Below are 17,687 nucleotides of genomic sequence, written 5' to 3'. Positions count from 1 at the left end.
ATGTAATAACACTGTAGTGATGTAGTCACACTGTAGTAATGTAATAACACTGTACTGATGCAGTCACACTGTAGTGATGTAATAACACTGTAGTGATGTAGTGATGTAGTCACACTGTAGTGATGTAATAACACTGTAGTGATGTAGTCACACTGTAGTGATGTAATAACACTTCATTTCATGTAAATGATTAGTGTCATTGCACGCTGTCCTTTTAGGAACCAAATAAACTAAACTGATCATTCTCACGCTCAAACAGTGACAGACAGGTTCACTGTGAAGGTTTTTCACATTAAATGACATTGAATAACATTATTTAGCTGTAGTTTGCCTCTTAATCAGGAAATGGGAGCAGCAACATACTGAAATTATCATCAAACATTCATTCATAACTGTATGTGTGGGCGCAGTTGAATTTTGCAATAATAATGTGTGGTTATCACAAAGTCCCACAGCACACTGCTGGAGAAGCACTGCAGCTATCAAACCTCAGCTCAACACTTTATATTTCTATAGTTCAGTGACATTTAAAGAAATTGATGTGCTTGTTGTTTTTATGTTCATCTCAATCAATCAATTTTATTTATAAAGCCCAATATCACAAATCACAATTTGCCTCACAGGGCTTTACAGCATACGACATCCCTCTGTCCTTATGACCCTCACAGCTGATCAGGAAAAACTCCCCAAAAACCCTTTAACGGGGAAAAAAACAGTAGAAACCTCAGGAAGAGCAACTGAGGAGGGATCCCTCTTCCAGGACGGACAGACGTGCAATAGATGTCGTACAGAACAGATCAGCATAACAAATTAACAGTAATCCGTAAGACACAATGAGACAGAGAGAGAGAGAGAGAGAGAGAGAGAGAGAGAGAGAGAGAAGGAGAGAAGAGGCCCGGTGTATTATGGGGGGTCCTCCGGCAGACTAGGCCTAAGTCAGCCTAACTAGGGGCTGGTACAGGGCAAGCCTGAGCCAGCCCTAACTATAAGCTTTATCAAAGAGGAAAGTCTTAAAGCCCAACTTGCAGGTTGGAGACCATGGTGAATAAATGTGTAGGAAAATGATGTAGAAACTCGATTAAAACAAAAAACAAAAACATATACACACTACAGTGACTTTTGGGGTCGTTTTTGTGAGAGAAGCCTCGGGTCCCGCACATACCCCTCTCCGCGGAGAGGGAGACCCGAGTCTAAGGGGTATGTGCAACGGTGGGCGGGCAGGATCTGCCAGGAACATAATCCTCCTGTCCAAAATGAGCGCTGCACACGACCGCCTTTCTGGTCACAGATGAAGCCGTGAAATTGCGCCTCTTCACCTGCACAAAACGCACCCAGGCATGAAAACTAACTCCACTCCGTTTTCTGTCCGGAAAACGGTGGACTTGATGTCCTGACAGACTCGAGTTTGTGCAACCTGCACAAACACAATAATTCGGTATAATCACAAATGGTGAAATGCACTGTTAACAACCGAAAAAAAAATACTAACTCACAAGTTTACTACCGTTCAGACTCATTACCACCTCCTACTGCGCATTGGACAGAGGCGGGGTCAAGGACGCAGAGTCCCTCTCGTGACGTAGTATCAGGCGATGTTGAAAAACAAGTGTATTTAGGAGAGGAGCTAAAAAGAGCCACTTTTTCCTCTGAATTTGTGCCCTTATGTCGTGTAAACTGTAATAAATTCTGAATTAACTTCTCATATGGTAATTTTCAGACAAGGTTATGTATATATTTTTTAAAAACATTTAACCTGCAAGTTGCACTTTAAGTCTAGTCTTAAATGTGGAGACGGTGTCTGCCTCCCAGACCGCATCAGGAAGATGATTCCACAGGAGAGGAGCCTGATAGCTGAAGGCTCTGGCTCCTGATCTACTTTTGGAGACTTTAGGGACACAGAATGAAACACTCCAACAACAAAACAGTTCACCTGACACAGAGTTCCTGTCAGACATGTGACACATTTATTTAGTGTCTGATGAACTCAAAACTTTTCTCTCACTGTGTTGGACTGAACTAAACGTTTTGGCCTTGACAGTGCTGACCTGCTCGTCTGCAGCATCTTTGTAAAGGAGATATTTAATTTCAGCGTGTTGAAATGTTTAAAGTCAGTGACAGAAGCGCTCTCAGTGATTCTGACTGTTGGACACAATGCTTTCCTCCCAGATGAGACCATGCATGTACATGTGCTAAAAATGGAACAAGTTTACTGTGGGTATGCCTTGGACAGGCGCTTTAGGCTATCAGTTAAAGGCTGTCTCTCTGTGTCTGAGACAGTCTCTTCTTTACAGTATCGGCTCCGATTGTCTTTACTCGAGTCCTCTGGACATGTCAGAGAGTTGAACTGTGAGGCCGAAGAGCTGAGCTCCACATGTAGAGTTACTACGTAGCTTGGAGTGAAAGATAAAATTAACTCCAAAGAGGATTCAGATGGTGGTTTGAAAGTGTTGACAGAGAGAGAGATACAGAGAGGAGGAGGAGGAGGAGGAGGAGGAGGAGGAGGAGGAGGAGGAGGATCATGGCAGGCAGCAGTGTGGTGGTTTCATGGTGACAGTGTTATGATCCGACTGTGTTCCTGCTTCTCGTCTCCACATCATCTGACAGGCTTTTATTGTTTCACAGCAGGAGGACGCAGTGGACGCTTTATTCACACTGTCTCTGTCTCCACCATGAAAACTGTCCTCAGGGTTTTGTGGACATTTTGAGACAACGTCCTGCGTTTGTTTTTTCTTCTGTCAGATACTGAAAGTGCTGGAGCGACGGTAGGTTTCTGATTCTCTGCACAGAGCAGTGTGTGGTGATGTGCTGCAGGATAATCTCTTTAGATCCAGTCTGTGTTACTGTGAGGTGTCCTGCTGCATCAGAGCAGGTCGGACACGCTGTGCAGTGATACAGCAGCCAGTGCATTTAATGTGTCTTTAATGTCTCCTTAAAACTGTATGAGTTTAATAAGTTATTTAAAACTGTTACTTAAATGAAGAATATCATGTCATGATGATGTATTTTAATAATTTAAAGTAAATTCAGGTTAATGATTGTCGTTTATAAAAAGGAAAACTCAAACTATGACGGTTTAAATATTCTTTATAGCAGTCCAATCTTTTCTGCTTTCTACAAATAAGACATTAAAACCAAAACGCTCCAAATGTATCGTCCTCGTACGATCTTATGTGACACATCCAACAAGACTTAGCTCCTCTGTTTACGAAACCCTTAAATCTGAATGACTCTACAGATCTCACTGGAGAGCAGCAGAGGAAAATATTAGGGCATCAGTTATAGAAAATACACACATGTGTGAGCTGTAATACCGTCTTTAAAATGTTACACATGCTTCATGTTCAGCATTACTGAGGGGCAGCTCCGTCTCCTGAATGTGTTACATGCAGTTCACACGTTTTGTTTGTTTTGTAATGTGCAGACATGCAGAAACTTTGACAGCTGGTTCTCAAGTCGTCACATAGCGCCACTCGATCAGTGATCAGGAAGGCGGCCGTATGTGTCGGAGCGATTCCATCAGGAAACATAACCAAAGCTTCAAAGCAGTGACATTTCATCAGAGTCACTTTGTTTGAGCTCATTTTAAATCTTCAGCGAAAATAAAACAGATCCTGTAAAAAAATAAATAAATAAATATCTGCGGGCGTGAAAAATAAAAAAAAATCAACTCCAGGGTTTCAACTTTGAACCTGAAACTCTCAAACACCAAAAGATAAGTTTTTTAATATCTGATAACATCCACTGCGCGTGGTCACTGATGTCATTCTGTCCATTGATTAGGCCGATATGACACTTTGTTGGTTTGGTGTTGTCACAGGCGGCCAGGGGCGTAAATATAGACAGTGCAGGCGGTGTGGTTGCACTGGGGCCTGAGAGGTGGGGGGGGGGCCACAGTGTGTTGGAGGAGAATGGGCCCCTACCAGCGACTGCTGCCTTAGAAATGTTTCTGTGTTCAAAGAAGAACTCTCGTTAAATTCAAAAAGGTGTCATTTGCTGTATCTGCCCTTGAAAACAGGAAACCTTCTGTATCATATGTTTTTTAATGGTCAGATGCATCTGTAACAAAATTAAAAGCTTAATCTACACAAACTATAAAACTATAAACTATAATTAACTGAATGACTTCTTGTTTCCTTTGGTGTTGTGTGTCACACACACATGCAGCGGTGCATATATATGTCGATGTTGTCCAGTGTTGCGTCTCTGTTGGATCATGTGATGAGACGATATGTGCACATTGAGACTACCTGACACGCTGAGGCCGGCTGTCATGTTTTCTGCTGACGTGCATGGCTTGTGTGATGATGATGATGTGATCTGTGAGGAAGATCTGCAGAAATCAGCTGTTAGTTTTGTGCCGTTTGCTTGTTTCTTTGGCTGCAGTAACTACATTTGTACACAGAGTTAATTATGTGTAACCCACAGAAGAGGATCTACCGTGATCCACAAACAAGTGTTGTTACATGTGTGTCATGTTAAGTCACATCCACGTGAATTACAAATGCGTCAAACTTCCTCTGTAAACACAAACTTTACATTTATCATTTGGACAAACAGCTTTTTCTGTCTTTACCCACAGAACTCAAACTGGATCCTGACTTGGATCACTTTAAACTCAAATTATGTCTTGTATTTTTACTGTTTTACTGTTATACATCTGTGGATCCATTTTTACACATGAAGCTGGTTTTGCACATTTGTGACATTTGTCACATGACCCACTTATAATTTTTTTTTTGGCTGTCTGCAAAAAAAGCTCCACATTTATCAGCCTTTACGTTAAAGTGATGAACACATGAATGCACCAGTAGTTTGATTTGATGTGAAGTGGACTGTTCTGCTTTTACTTTTTGTTTCTGTTGTACTTTCACCTGAGTAAAAGATCTGAGTTCTTCCTCCACCACTGCAACCCTGTGTCACATTAGTCCGTTAGCACGATGCTAACACATAATGGGAATTTCCATTAAAGCGGTACTGAAAGTTAGCATTGCAATCTTGACAATATTATTCTTACAAATGATCCATCTTTATCTCACATCCTTGACAAAAAATAAATATGTGCTCATACTTAGAGGCATAAATTCCCCATGTTCTATTAGCAGCGTCAGACGTCTGTCCTCACATCTGTCCTCACATCTGTCCTCACATCTGTCCTCACGTCCAGGTGTTGTTCAGGATGTGATGCGCGACAGGCTCTTTGTTTTGGGAACTGCCCATTGGTTCGACATCCCATTGTTCCGACCATATTAAACTCATTGTTCCGAAGTCCCATTGCTCCGAAATCATCATGATGCCCTGTGGTTAAGGTCTGGTGAGGTTTAGGCACAAAAACCACTTGGTTAGGGTCAGGAAAAGATCATGGTGTGGGTTAAAATGAAAAAGAAAGTGACAAACACATAAGCTGTGAGCCTGCTCCGCCTCAAGCCGGTCGCGGCGCATCATACGCCTGCTATGAGCCATTCAGCACCGCGGACAGTCGAACCAATGGGCTGTCGAACCAATGACATGGACCCCTTTGTTTTATCCTCCTTGGTCCAGTTATCTCATGTGAGAGAATGTCGCCAACTGCTGATGTGGCGAGAAACCTCACACTGATTTTTTTTTTTGTCACAGATGTGCTGCAGACTAAATTATGCAAATACACAGGAGGGAAGTCACAAATGTCACATGACCCACGAACTCACAGGAAGCAGTCCACAAATGCGCAACACTAGTTTCTTGTGTAAAAATGGATCCACAAATACGTAAATATGACTTCATGTGTGTCTGCTGTCATCAAAGTGTTTACATTTGTAAACATTTTTCAAACATTTTCATGTGAAATTAAAGTTTGTGTTTACAGAGGAAGTTATGTGGATATGACTTTACACAACACACATGTAAAAAGACGTGTTTGTGGATCACGGTACACATCTGTAGATCCTCTTCTGTGGGTTACAGATGATTGAATCAAAAAAAAGAATAATTAAAAATAATTGTCCCCCGGTCCCTTACAGTTGTTACTCTGTGATTTAAGTAGAGAAGCGAGGATAAGGGGGCGGGACTCCGAACATCTTTATTTCCTCCATTTGAGCCGAGCTACAAACGTGATCGGACAGAAATTCAAAGTCTCCTTGTTTGTCTTGCAGGTTTACGGGAGCTCGAGCATCACCATGAGCCGAGCCGGGACCTCGTCGCTGCTCTCCACCTATCAGCTGCTTTTCTTGTCGACCATCATCTCAATTGAAGTCCCGTACTGTGCTGCAGGAAGCTCGACCCTCACGTCCAACAACACGCTCAGCAACCACACAAAATGTGGAGGAGGTACCAACTGCATCGAAGGTGTCATCCTGCCGATATGGAAGCCAGAAAACCCAGCCTTCACCGACCGCCTCGCCAGAGCCACTATTTACTTTGTAGGGTTGGCGTACATGTTCTTGGGCGTGTCAATCATCGCTGACCGCTTCATGGCGTCCATCGAGGTCATCACCTCCCAGGAGAGACAGATCACCATCAAGAAACCAAACGGTGAGAAGATCACCACGACAGTCCGCATCTGGAACGAGACGGTGTCCAACCTGACCCTGATGGCGCTTGGTTCCTCCGCCCCAGAAATCCTCCTGTCGGTCGTGGAGGTTTGTGGTCACAACTTTGACGCCGGCGAGCTGGGTCCCAACACCATTGTAGGAAGTGCTGCCTTCAACATGTTTGTCATCATTGGCCTGTGTGTGTCTGTCATTCCTGACGGAGAGACCAGGAAGGTGAAGCACCTCAGGGTGTTCTTCGTCACCGCCACCTGGAGCGTCTTTGCGTACACCTGGCTCTACCTGATCCTGGCCGTCATTTCTCCAGGTGTAGTTGAGATATGGGAGGGGCTGCTCACGCTCTTCTTCTTCCCCCTTTGTGTTGGACTCGCTTACGTGGCCGACCGCAGACTTCTTTTCTACAAGTACATGTACAAGCGCTACAGAGCAGGGAAGCAGAAAGGAATGATCATTGAAACGGAGGGCGAGCCGGAGCTCCCTTCGAAGGTCGACATCGAAATGGACGGGAAAATGCTCAACTCCCACGGAGATGAGTTTGATTTGAATGAGCTGGACGAGGAGGAGGCCCGCAGGGAGGTGGCCAGGATCCTGAAGGAGCTGAAACAGAAACATCCTGAGAAGGAGATGGAGCAGTTGATGGAGCTCGCCAATTACCAAGTTTTAACCCAGCAGCAGAAGAGCCGGGCTTTCTACCGCTGTCAGGCGACCAGGATCATGACAGGAGCGGGCAACATCCTGAAGAAGCACGCCGCTGATCAAGCCAAAAGAGCCAACCAGCACGATATCTGCTCCGAGGTTTCACTCAACGACTTCTCCTCCAAGCTGTTCTTTGACCCCGGTACTTACCAGTGTCTGGAGAACTGCGGCAGCGTAGCACTCAATGTGGTGCGGCGTGGTGGAGACCTGACGAGCACAGTCTCAGTGGATTACCGGACTGAAGACGGGACCGCTAACGCCGGCTCTGATTACCAGTTCACCCAAGGAACTATTGTGTTCAAACCAGGCGAGACTGAAAAGGAAATCCGCATTGACATAATTGATGATGACATCTTTGAGGAAGACGAACATTTCCTGGTTCACCTCAGCAATGTGAGGGTCACATCTGAGGGCGCCGGCTCAGACGAGCGCGAGGCAAACCACGTGGACTCCCTCGCAAGTTTGGGTCTGCCGTGCACGGCTACCGTCACAATCTTTGATGATGACCACGCCGGGATCTTTACGTTCGAGGAGCCGGTGGTGACGGTGAGCGAGAGTGTCGGGGTGATGGAGGTGAAGGTGATCCGGACATCGGGGGCTCGCGGTGTCGTGGTGGTGCCGTACAAAACCATGGAGGGGACGGCTAAAGGAGGCGGCGAGGACTTCGAGGACACACACGGAGTCCTGGAGTTTGAGAACGATGAGATCTTGTAAGTACAAACCTCCAATGCTGAGTGATGATGAAGAGTCATGGGAGCAGTGCACAGTTCACTGGTTTCTCTGCAAGGCATTCTGGGTATTAGAGTGAGGTCAAAACCCAGCCCAGTCACCAGAGGAAAACATTAGCATTGTACATTTCTGAAAACTACAAATATTTAATATTTGCACTTTTCATGTTTCATATCATCGTTACTAGTTACTAGTGATTTTTACCGAGACGTTGCTGAATGTCTTCTCTGAATTATGGCCCCCTAAACCGGGTATTTTAGGCCAAACATCTTTTTTTGCACCTAAACATAACCACAAGGTTGTCGAAACGTAAAGGTTCAATGTATCAGCTGCAAAATAACGTACAAATGTAACGTACCCACAGTTTGCAGGAACTAATGCTGCGTTCCAGGCAACCTGTAAGTTGTGTTTTTACAACCTTCTACCCATGAAAGTGCACTGGAACGGCAGTCAAACCCGTAACTTCCCACCCGTGAACTCGTACCAGATCAATGTACTCCCAGTTACGTCACACAGCCCTCTAAACCAATGACCTTACTCCTCTAAACAACAATGGCAGCCCCATGGATGCAGTGTTGATGCAGGTGATACACGGTGAGAAACAGACATAAAATAACCCTAATGTTAACGCACTATTGGCAGCCGCTCTAACAGCTGGTTTCCAGTGCAAGAATAAATTAATACAAAATACGTTTCCAAACACACAGATAACGTGAAATAAAAAGTAAAATAGCATCTGTGACCTTATGCGCCGTTCCTCCTCCTCCGTTTCACTCAAATGAGCAAGGAACAGGCACCTTTGGTGACAGAAGTGATCATAAACAAACATAAACCCCGCACAGTCCACCATGTTGCTTTGAGAGTTTGGCGTGACTTGTCTGGAACGCTATGAAGTCGTGAGTCGTGACTTGAAGTGGTGACTTACGGGCTCAGAAACTTGCCTGGAACGCAGCAATACAATGCCAACATTTTCTCTGGAGGCTGGGCTGCAAAACCTGGAAGTCAAAATGTCAGTTATTTTTACAGAGTATACCAAACACTGAGCGTCCTGCGATATACGAACAAATTTTCTCTTGTTGTTCTTCTAATCAGTGATTTGTCCTTATTTTGTTGGTACACGTTGAGTTTTGGGTTTCACTAATGTTTTCTGAAGGTAAGATTTTAGGAGGTGTCGAGAGCACCCCAACCAAGAGAAAACATCTTGTTTCATGGTCCACACACTGTTTGTCCAACATGAGGAGACGTAAGTTTTAAATATGAGAAACATAAAAAATGCATGAACATCATACAATCATATTTAGATGAGGTTGTTTTCGGGTAATGACTGGATAATTGAATTCCTGGGCCAGATGTGGCCCGTCAGTCTGATATAACCTGCAGGTGGATATGGATTGAAAGATTTTTAGCTGCAGCAGCGGCAGCGGCGTCTAAACTGAAATATCTCAGCTGTTGAACACAGAGAATGAATCCCACCAACTGAAATGATTCTTCATGCGGCGCCATCATCAGCACAAATATCTGTGACTGTTTAGTGTCAGTGGAATCATGTTAAACATTACTCCTGCTACATGTTAGCACTGAAAATATTCTTTATGACATGCAGTTTTGTTTTTACAAAACCATGAACTACGATCTGATGTACTAATGCATCACCTGCAGTGGTTCCTCACCATTGGATACACTGACATATTCTATAGATATTTCGTATCATATTCAGCATAGCAACAGTACAGAACAGCTGATAAAGTGACCCATCACACCAAATAAAGAAGAACGCAATAACTGCAGGACGTTTGTGTGAAATGAACAATTTGAATGAGTTTTGAGTCGATTGTGTCCTGTGAATATCAGAGATACGTTTTCATAATAGTCTCAAAGAACTCTCTTTATTATGTATTTGATTAAAAGATTCAAAATTCTGATTAAAGATTAGATTAAAATTCTGTCAGACAGATCTTTGGCAAAATACTGCTCACAGGTAACTGACGACCTCCAGGTAAATAGAAGCTACTTAAGCTCAGCTACACTTACCGGTGATCACGCTGACATTCACACAGAGACACACCTGGATTTTGGGGAGTAGGTCATATGACGAGTAGAGTAATGAATTACTGTTGGCAGGGAGTAATAAATAATGTTACTTTTGAAAAGAGTAATGAGTAATATATTACAGTTTAAGGTAAGGAGCCCAACACTGCCTACACGTCAGAACGCTCTGGGTTCCCTCCTGCGTCAGTTTTGGACGTTCAGGGACGACGTGTCAGTTTACACCTGTGACACACCTCATGGATTTTTAAAAACACATTTTCACAGGAAATGTTGAGTTTCTGCTCGTCACATGCTCAGACTGTTTCAAATTAAACTCATGATGTGAGTGAACACTTTGTTTTAAGGTTTGTTTCCTTCAGTTTAGGCAACAGAAGCACAGGATCCCGCTGTTCGTTTCCTTTATGCCAAACCATGATGTTTTTTTCTGAACCTGATCTCAGAGTCGTGTTGCCTGACCTCGAAGAAGTCCACCTAAAATCAAAGTGTTTTACCAACAGGATGAGAACATGGTGCAAATTTATAGTGTAAGTCAATGTTTTTGTATCCCCCCCAATAAGACGCCTTTTTGGAGCTAATACCATCCTCATCATCATCCTCACTGTGACCTCGTCACATGTCCACGTTTGGTCATGGACTTCCCACGTCCACATATGACGTCCAAGGTACCCTGGGTGTGTTGGTTGTTGACGTTCTGGGACGCCGTGTCAACTTCAGCCTGTTACATGCATTGTCTGTTTTCAAAATACACTTCTGTTTTCACAGGAAATGTACAGTTTGATACAGTCTCTTTCAGAATAAAAGCACTACACCGGAAGTCACTGATCAAGTGCCAGTTTTTAACAACTTCGGGGTGACACCTGGTTGGCAAAGTTTTTTTTCCAACCTGTTCTCATCCTAACTCATCATGGTAACGCCACATGGTCAGTGCTGTTCATGTCTACATGGGGCGGTTGTGGCTCAGAGGTAGAGTGGGTTGTCCACCATTCGGAAGATCAGCAGTTCGATCCCCAGCTCCTCCAGTCTGCATGTCGAAGTATCCTCGAGCAAGATACTGAACCACCTTGTATGGTAGCCTCGGCCACCAGTGTGTGTGTGTGTGTGTGTGTGTGTGTGTGTGTGTGTGTGTGTGTGTGTGTGTGACTCGTAGTGTAAAAAGCGCTGGGATGACTGGAATACAAGTGCAGGTCCATAAACCATTTACCATGACGCACTAGGTATCCTCCAGCATTTGTTGTTGATGCTCCAGGACGGTGTGTCAGCCGGTCGTGTTTGGAGTCAGGCTGGATGATAGTACTGAACAGACATTCATTAATTTCTGGTCCTGCAGTAGCTCCACCTCCACACGGTCATGTGACTGTGACTTCAGGTTCACATGCCTCACATAGCGGCTGCAGGCAGACTCTTTCCATGTCTGCGGGCAGCAGGAATGTAATGACAACACATTTATTTCCAGAGCATAAACACGGCCACTGGCTGCGAAGGAAGCGGACGGCGTGTTGAAATGGAAAAGGTAGCACGCTCATTCTTTGTTTCAGTTTATTAATGAGCACGCTGCCCTACATTTACTCTGCTGGGAGAGCCTTATATAGAGCGATCAAGTTATCAGCCGGATACGACAGATAGTCCAGTCTGATGATCCAGTCTTATTGATATCAATATTAGTGTCTCCATGTCCCGTCAGTCCTGTGGTCAGAGCAGTCTGTGTTACATGGAAACTTTCATTTCTCCTTTTTTTTATTTTACTGTGTTAACCTTCTGAAAACACAACAAGGTTTGGCTTTACAATCTTACAGGAGGCCGGTGTTCACTTCCTGTAAGATTGTAAAGCCAAACCTTGTTGTGTTTTCCTAAATCCAACCACGTGTGTGTTGTTGAAGGGAAAAAACATCAGTTGGAGGTGCTTTTATTTTGAAAGAGACTGTATGCAAACTGTACATTTCCTGTGAAAACAGAAGTGTATTTTGAAAACAGACAATGCATGTAACAGGCTGAAGTTGACACGGCGTCCCAGAACGTCAACAACCAACACACCCAGGGTACCTTGGACGTCATATGTGGACGTGGAAAGTCCATGACCAGACGTGGACATGTGACGAGGTCACAGTGAGGATGATGATGAACATGGCGGCCAGGTCACAAACTTTCTCATGGTACAGTTAAACAGTCACTAAGAAACAGGGAACGCAGTGACAGAACCTTGGTTCATATTTGGTCAGCAATGCCTTGTGTGACAGTTTGACCACGGTTCATGAGCAGAGATCGACATGATCGACAGCTGCGTTACAGACTCCTTGGCTCTGATTGGTTGTTTTCGTCCACTTTCTGTAAGATCATTAGAAGTGCTACACGGCGACAGTAGATACAGCAACATGATTTTTTTGGTCTCATTTAGTTTGGTTTACTTCCTGGATTTGACTTTCCTGATCAGGTTACCACAGAGCTCTCTGCTGCAGGACCAGAGTTTATGGAGCTTCATTATCAGTTTGGTTTTCACTGACAGCCAGAGGATTAAAAAAAGAAAAAAACAAAAACATACTTCACTGCATGTCTCCTTGGGAATTATATTTGATGACAAGTGCTGAAAGGAAGTAAAAGAATAAACAAGGCAGAAACAAACTATTATCTGAGGGAGTATTTTATGTCACTTTTCTGTCACTGTCTCAAAGTCACACTTTGTCCACCTCAATCTCAAATCAGAAGGAGATTAACTGATCAGTCCCTAACCTGCCTTCACCAGGCTGACTGACAGCAGACATTTACCAGACCAAAACAGTCTTCGTGTCGGCTTCATGGGACAAAACCAGCAGTGTCTTTATGTATTGATCATTGATTTTATTTCCCCCGCCAGCCGTAGAGTGACGGGGGTCTCTCCTGCATTGACACAGGCCGCTCACAATGCAGATCAATACGTTCAAAAGACATGCAGCAGGAAATTTGTGTGTTTTAAAAAGCCTTCTGTGCAAATTACACTTCACCTAACCTGACGAAGATAGACTTGAAGTATTAAAAAACCTCAGGACTTGTGGACTGATACATTTAATTGAATGGAGGTGAATCTGTTTCATGAGAAGGACGAGTGACAAACGTCACACACGCTCTGTGTTGTTAACTGCGCTCTTGTTAGATCCTGACCTCACATCAGTGTCGGACTGAAAGAGCGGAGTACGCTTTTAATTTAGTGTTAGCCTCAATCTTTCATTCTTTGTCCAAGACTTCTGGTTGTTGGATGATTGTTGGATGATTGTTGGATGTGTGTTGGATGTGTGTTGCTCAGCTGCATGTGTCCTGTCCGTCTCCTTGGACTGTGTCCTCAGTGTGTCCTCAGTGTGTCCTCTGTGTGTCCTCTGTGTGTCCTCTGTGTGTCAGCCGTCTGCTGCGGTGCTGTTAGTGCAGATAAACACCATGCGGCTCTCTTCCTTATTTGGGCAGCCTGTGTTGAGCAGCAGCAGGACCTGCTCATCGTCCGCGGCTCGGCCCATAAAGCAGACAGACGACTGCAGCCGGTTCCTCTCAGAGACGACCACAGGGGAGGTCGTTGCTGGCCAACGGCCACGTCTCCGATCTGAGCTGATGTTTTACTGCAGCTTCTGTTTCCCTCCACAGAACGCTGTAACCCTGCAGATACGAAGCAGACTGACTGTGGAGTTCAGACTCCTCATACAGCTGCACTAACGTTCATCTGTGGAGACTTTCAGCCTCTTTTAGCTCCTAGTTTTGGGCTCGGGCACATTTACTCAGACGCAGAGACGTGTTTTCTTTATTCACTGTTCACATTTGATTTAAATACTTTGATGTCCTCCGTGTCACTTCCTGATTCTGCTGCTGATGATACAGGAAACATACGAGCTGAGAGGTTTATGTAAAGTACAACCCCAATCCCCAAAAAGTTGGGACACTGTGTAAAAAAAAAAAAACAGAATGCAATGATTTTAAAATCTTTTAGATCTTTATTCAAATAAATACAGTTAAAATAATCAGATATTTAATATTCAAACTGATAAACTTTATTGTTCTCTGTAAATCTGCAGCAGGTTGTAATAAAGCTGTGACAGAAGCCTGTTTCCTGTCACTGTGTGACATCATCACCTCATGACCAGCGTTAAAAATCTCTTGATGCCCGTGGTGCCATTGTTTTCCTATGGAAGCTGGTGTTAACGCTGACGTCGGGGTACCTTTCGATTTTGGTGTCACGTTGTGGGCTTCACCGGCGTTTTGACGCAACACCGAAAGTTCAGTTTTGTTGAACTTCGTCCCGTTTGACGCTGAACTTCCTGTGTAGAGCCAATGATTTTACAGAAGAACGCAGGCGGGGGCGGAGACGGGGTGTGGAAAAATTTAAAGATCCGACTACAAGATGGAGGAGAGATCAGCGTTGGGTCAAATCAGCAATCATGTGCAAGCACCTTCACTGTTGAAGTATCTGACTTCAGTGTCTCAACAGTCCCATGATGCACCTCTCTGGGGTCGACACTTCATCATGTCCCACATAATAATAATAATAATAATAATAATAATGATAGTAATACATTTTATTTATAGGCACTTTTCAGGACACTCGAGGTCACTGTACAAAAAAAAACGCAATACATAAAACAGCAGTAAAGTGCAACAGTGAGGTCATGAGGTCAAGGTGAGTTTTGAGGCGGGACTTGAAGGAGGTGACAGAGTCCGAGTGTTTTAAGTCCTGCGGTAGAGAGTTCCAGAGGCGTGGGGCCGAGCGGCTGAAGGCTCTCGACCTCATGGTGGATGAGCGAGCAGGTGGGAGGGTGAGTTGAATGGAGGAGGGGGACCTGAGAGCACAGCCTGGTATGTTAATGTGAAGGAGCTCAGCAGGATACTGAGGGGCAGGCTGTTGATGGCTGTGAAGGTGAGAAGGAGGATTTTATAAGTGATGCGGTATTTGATTGGAAGCCAATGGAGTTGCTGCAGGACAGGTGTAATACGACTAAAAGAGTTCTGGAAATAATTCTGGCGGCAGAGTTTTGAACCAGTTGCAGTTTATGGATGGACTCTGGTAAACATGTTCAGTGGGAGACAGGTGTGGACTGCAGGCAGGTCAGTCTGGTACCTGCACTCTGTCACCACGGAGACACGCTGTTGGACCACACGTCACAGTGTGTCTCAGTGTCTCGCTGGAAGAAGACGGGACGTCCCTGAAAGAGACGGCGTCTGGATGGCAGCGTATGTTGCTCCAAAACCTGGATGTAGCTTTCAGCATTCATGGAGCCTTCACAGACAGGAAGTTACCCATGATGCACCTCCACGAGCCGGTAACGATCTGTATGGTCCTGGAGGACAGGATGTCCATGATGGACTGGTCAGAGCACCTTGTGAGAAACATCCTCCTGCAGAGCCGGAGAGCTACCACCGTTTTAGACGTGCGTATGCGCCGAACACCAGACTCTCAGTTGTATGTTGTACAGACGCAGGTCACTAAATACATACTTTAGATTGTTGTTGTAAAAACAACGTTAGCCTTGCGTTCACAAACACTTGTCTAAAGAAGAAATAGAAACTTTTCCACTACCTAGCGCACTAGCCTTTTAGCTAACGCTGTCTCCTTATCAGCTCCTTAATCATGGATCTATAAAGAAAATAGCAACTTTCACCACAGTTTATTTTGGGAGGATCACTCCAATGAAACGTGTTCTTTGTTTAAATGATCATTTTGAAGTCGAAACAGACAACTTTTCAGCTAACTTAGCTAGCATGCTAGTTGTGCTAGCTAACGCTGGCAGCCAGAAACAAACAACTATGATTCATTGTTGGTTAATTGTGCTATAATTGAAACGAAGAGCACATTTTCTCACAGTGGTCCTTCTGAAATGAGCAGCGGCTGAAGTTACTATATTCCATCATGATCAGGGAGTTAGTGCAGACGCTAGCTATAGCGCAAGCTTAACTAGCTAATTGAAATGTTGACTACTGTGAAGTGATTGGCTGAATTAAACTGATAAGTTTTTGACTGACGGGATTGTGAGCCTCCGACTGGCCACATTAAAAAATGACTGACAAATACCGCACCCTCTCCAGCTCACGCATGCACACGTCTATAACAGTGGCTCTCCGGCTCTGCAGGAGGATGATGCTGCTTTGTGTTAGTCGGGCTCAGAGAAGTGGGCGGAGCCTGGTAGAGTCTGAACTGTCATTGGTAGCTGCAGTGATGTGTTTACTGACAATGGTTTTCCAAAGTGTTCCTGAGCCCATGTAGTGATATCCTTTACACAGTCGTGTTGGTTTTTAAAGCAGTGCAGTCTGAGGGGTCAAAGGTCACGGACATTCAGTGTTGGTTTTCAGTCTTGTCCTTTTCGTGCAGAGATTATCTTCTCTGAATGTTTTGATGTCATTATGGACTGTAGATGTGAAATCACCAAATTCCTTCCAGTTGTTTGTTGAGATATGTTGTTCTCTCGGACAGGCGGGTGGTGATGTGCAGGGGAGGATCTGAGATGCAGCTGTTTCAGATCGTCTCACATTAAAGTGTCAGCGGTGTGAACTGGCCGATGATACGCCGTCTCATGGTGGTCACTTCCTGTCAGCGTTACAGATCAGAAGCACAGAGAGTCGTTGACTAGAGATGATACGCCGTCTCATGGCGGTCACTTCCTGTCAGCGTTACAGATCAGAAGCACAGAGAGTCGTTGACTAGAGATGATACGCCGTCTCATGGCGGTCACTTCCTGTCAGCGTTACAGATCAGAAGCACAGAGAGTCGTTGACTAGAGATGATACGCCGTCTCATGGTGGTCACTTCCTGTCAACGTTACAGATCAGAAGCACAGAGAGTCGTTGACTAGAGATGATACGCCGTCTCATGGCGGTCACTTCCTGTCAGCGTTACAGATCAGAAGCACAGAGAGTCGTTGACTAGAGATGATACGCCGTCTCATGGCGGTCACTTCCTGTCGACGTTACAGATCAGAAGCACAGAGAGTCGTTGACTAGAGATGATACGCCGTCTCATGGTGGTCACTTCCTGTCAGCGTTACAGATCAGAAGCACAGAGAGTCGTTGACTAGAGATGATACGCCGTCTCATTGTGGTCACTTCCTGTCGACCAGCAGGTTTTTACAACGTTACAGAATGACACATTGACAGTAGTTGTTTGTTTCTACTTGCCTGGTTGTGAATCTTTGGTCTGAACTGGGTGTAAGACTGTGGGAGGGTGTGTAGATGTGAAGGAGGTCAGACAGGTACGAAGGAGCTTAAACAAGCAGCATCTTGAAACAGATGTGATATTTAACAGGAAGTCAGTGAAGCTGCTGGAGAACAGGAGTGATGCGACCTATGGAGGGGGTTCTCATAATGATATGAGCAGCTGAATTCTGGACCAACTGGAGTTTATGAAGACACTTGCGAGGAAGAGGACAGAGCTGCAATAATCACTATGGGATGTAATTAAAGAGTGAACAAGGATAGTGACGCTGTGAGGTGTGGAGGTGATTACTCTCATGCACACAGTCACATAAACAGCTCAGTTGGAACACTGTCTTTTTCAGATTAAGGACAGAAACCATAATATTTTGTGATGTAAAAATCCTCATCAATATGCAAACAGTCATTTTGAAGGTGAAGTATTTCTCTCAGCAGTTTCACTGAAGTAAAGTCGTCCTGAACATGAAGCTTCAAGTTTCCTAAAACTGTGACACGAAGGCACGTCCTGGAATCACAGAGACAAACCCTCCAAAC

The 17,687-nt window shown here is 44.6% G+C and overlaps 1 protein-coding gene across 3 annotated transcripts in view; it reads left to right on the top strand.

Moving 5' to 3' along the window:
• The window catches only part of slc8a1a (solute carrier family 8 member 1a), a 38,155-nt gene that overhangs the window by 1,269 nt on the left and 19,199 nt on the right, over window positions 1-17,687 (top strand). Inside the window, exons 1-2 of one of the 3 annotated variants that reach the window (XM_049571893.1) lie at window positions 2,604-2,762; window positions 6,129-7,930. In XM_049571893.1, the coding sequence (XP_049427850.1) occupies window positions 6,153-7,930 (1,778 nt within the window). In that variant the 5' untranslated portion in view covers window positions 2,604-2,762; window positions 6,129-6,152. Of the gene's footprint in view, window positions 1-2,603; window positions 2,763-6,128; window positions 7,931-17,687 lie in introns of those variants that run through there. The other 2 variants (XM_049571892.1, XM_049571894.1) reach the window with 2 other exon arrangements.

The sequence above is a fragment of the Epinephelus fuscoguttatus genome, linkage group LG3 (genome assembly GCF_011397635.1).
Source record: "Epinephelus fuscoguttatus linkage group LG3, E.fuscoguttatus.final_Chr_v1".
NCBI classification, from domain to species: domain Eukaryota; kingdom Metazoa; phylum Chordata; class Actinopteri; order Perciformes; family Serranidae; genus Epinephelus; species Epinephelus fuscoguttatus.
The sequence above is the reverse complement of the archived record's forward strand: the minus strand, read 5'-3'. Positions and strand labels throughout refer to the sequence as shown.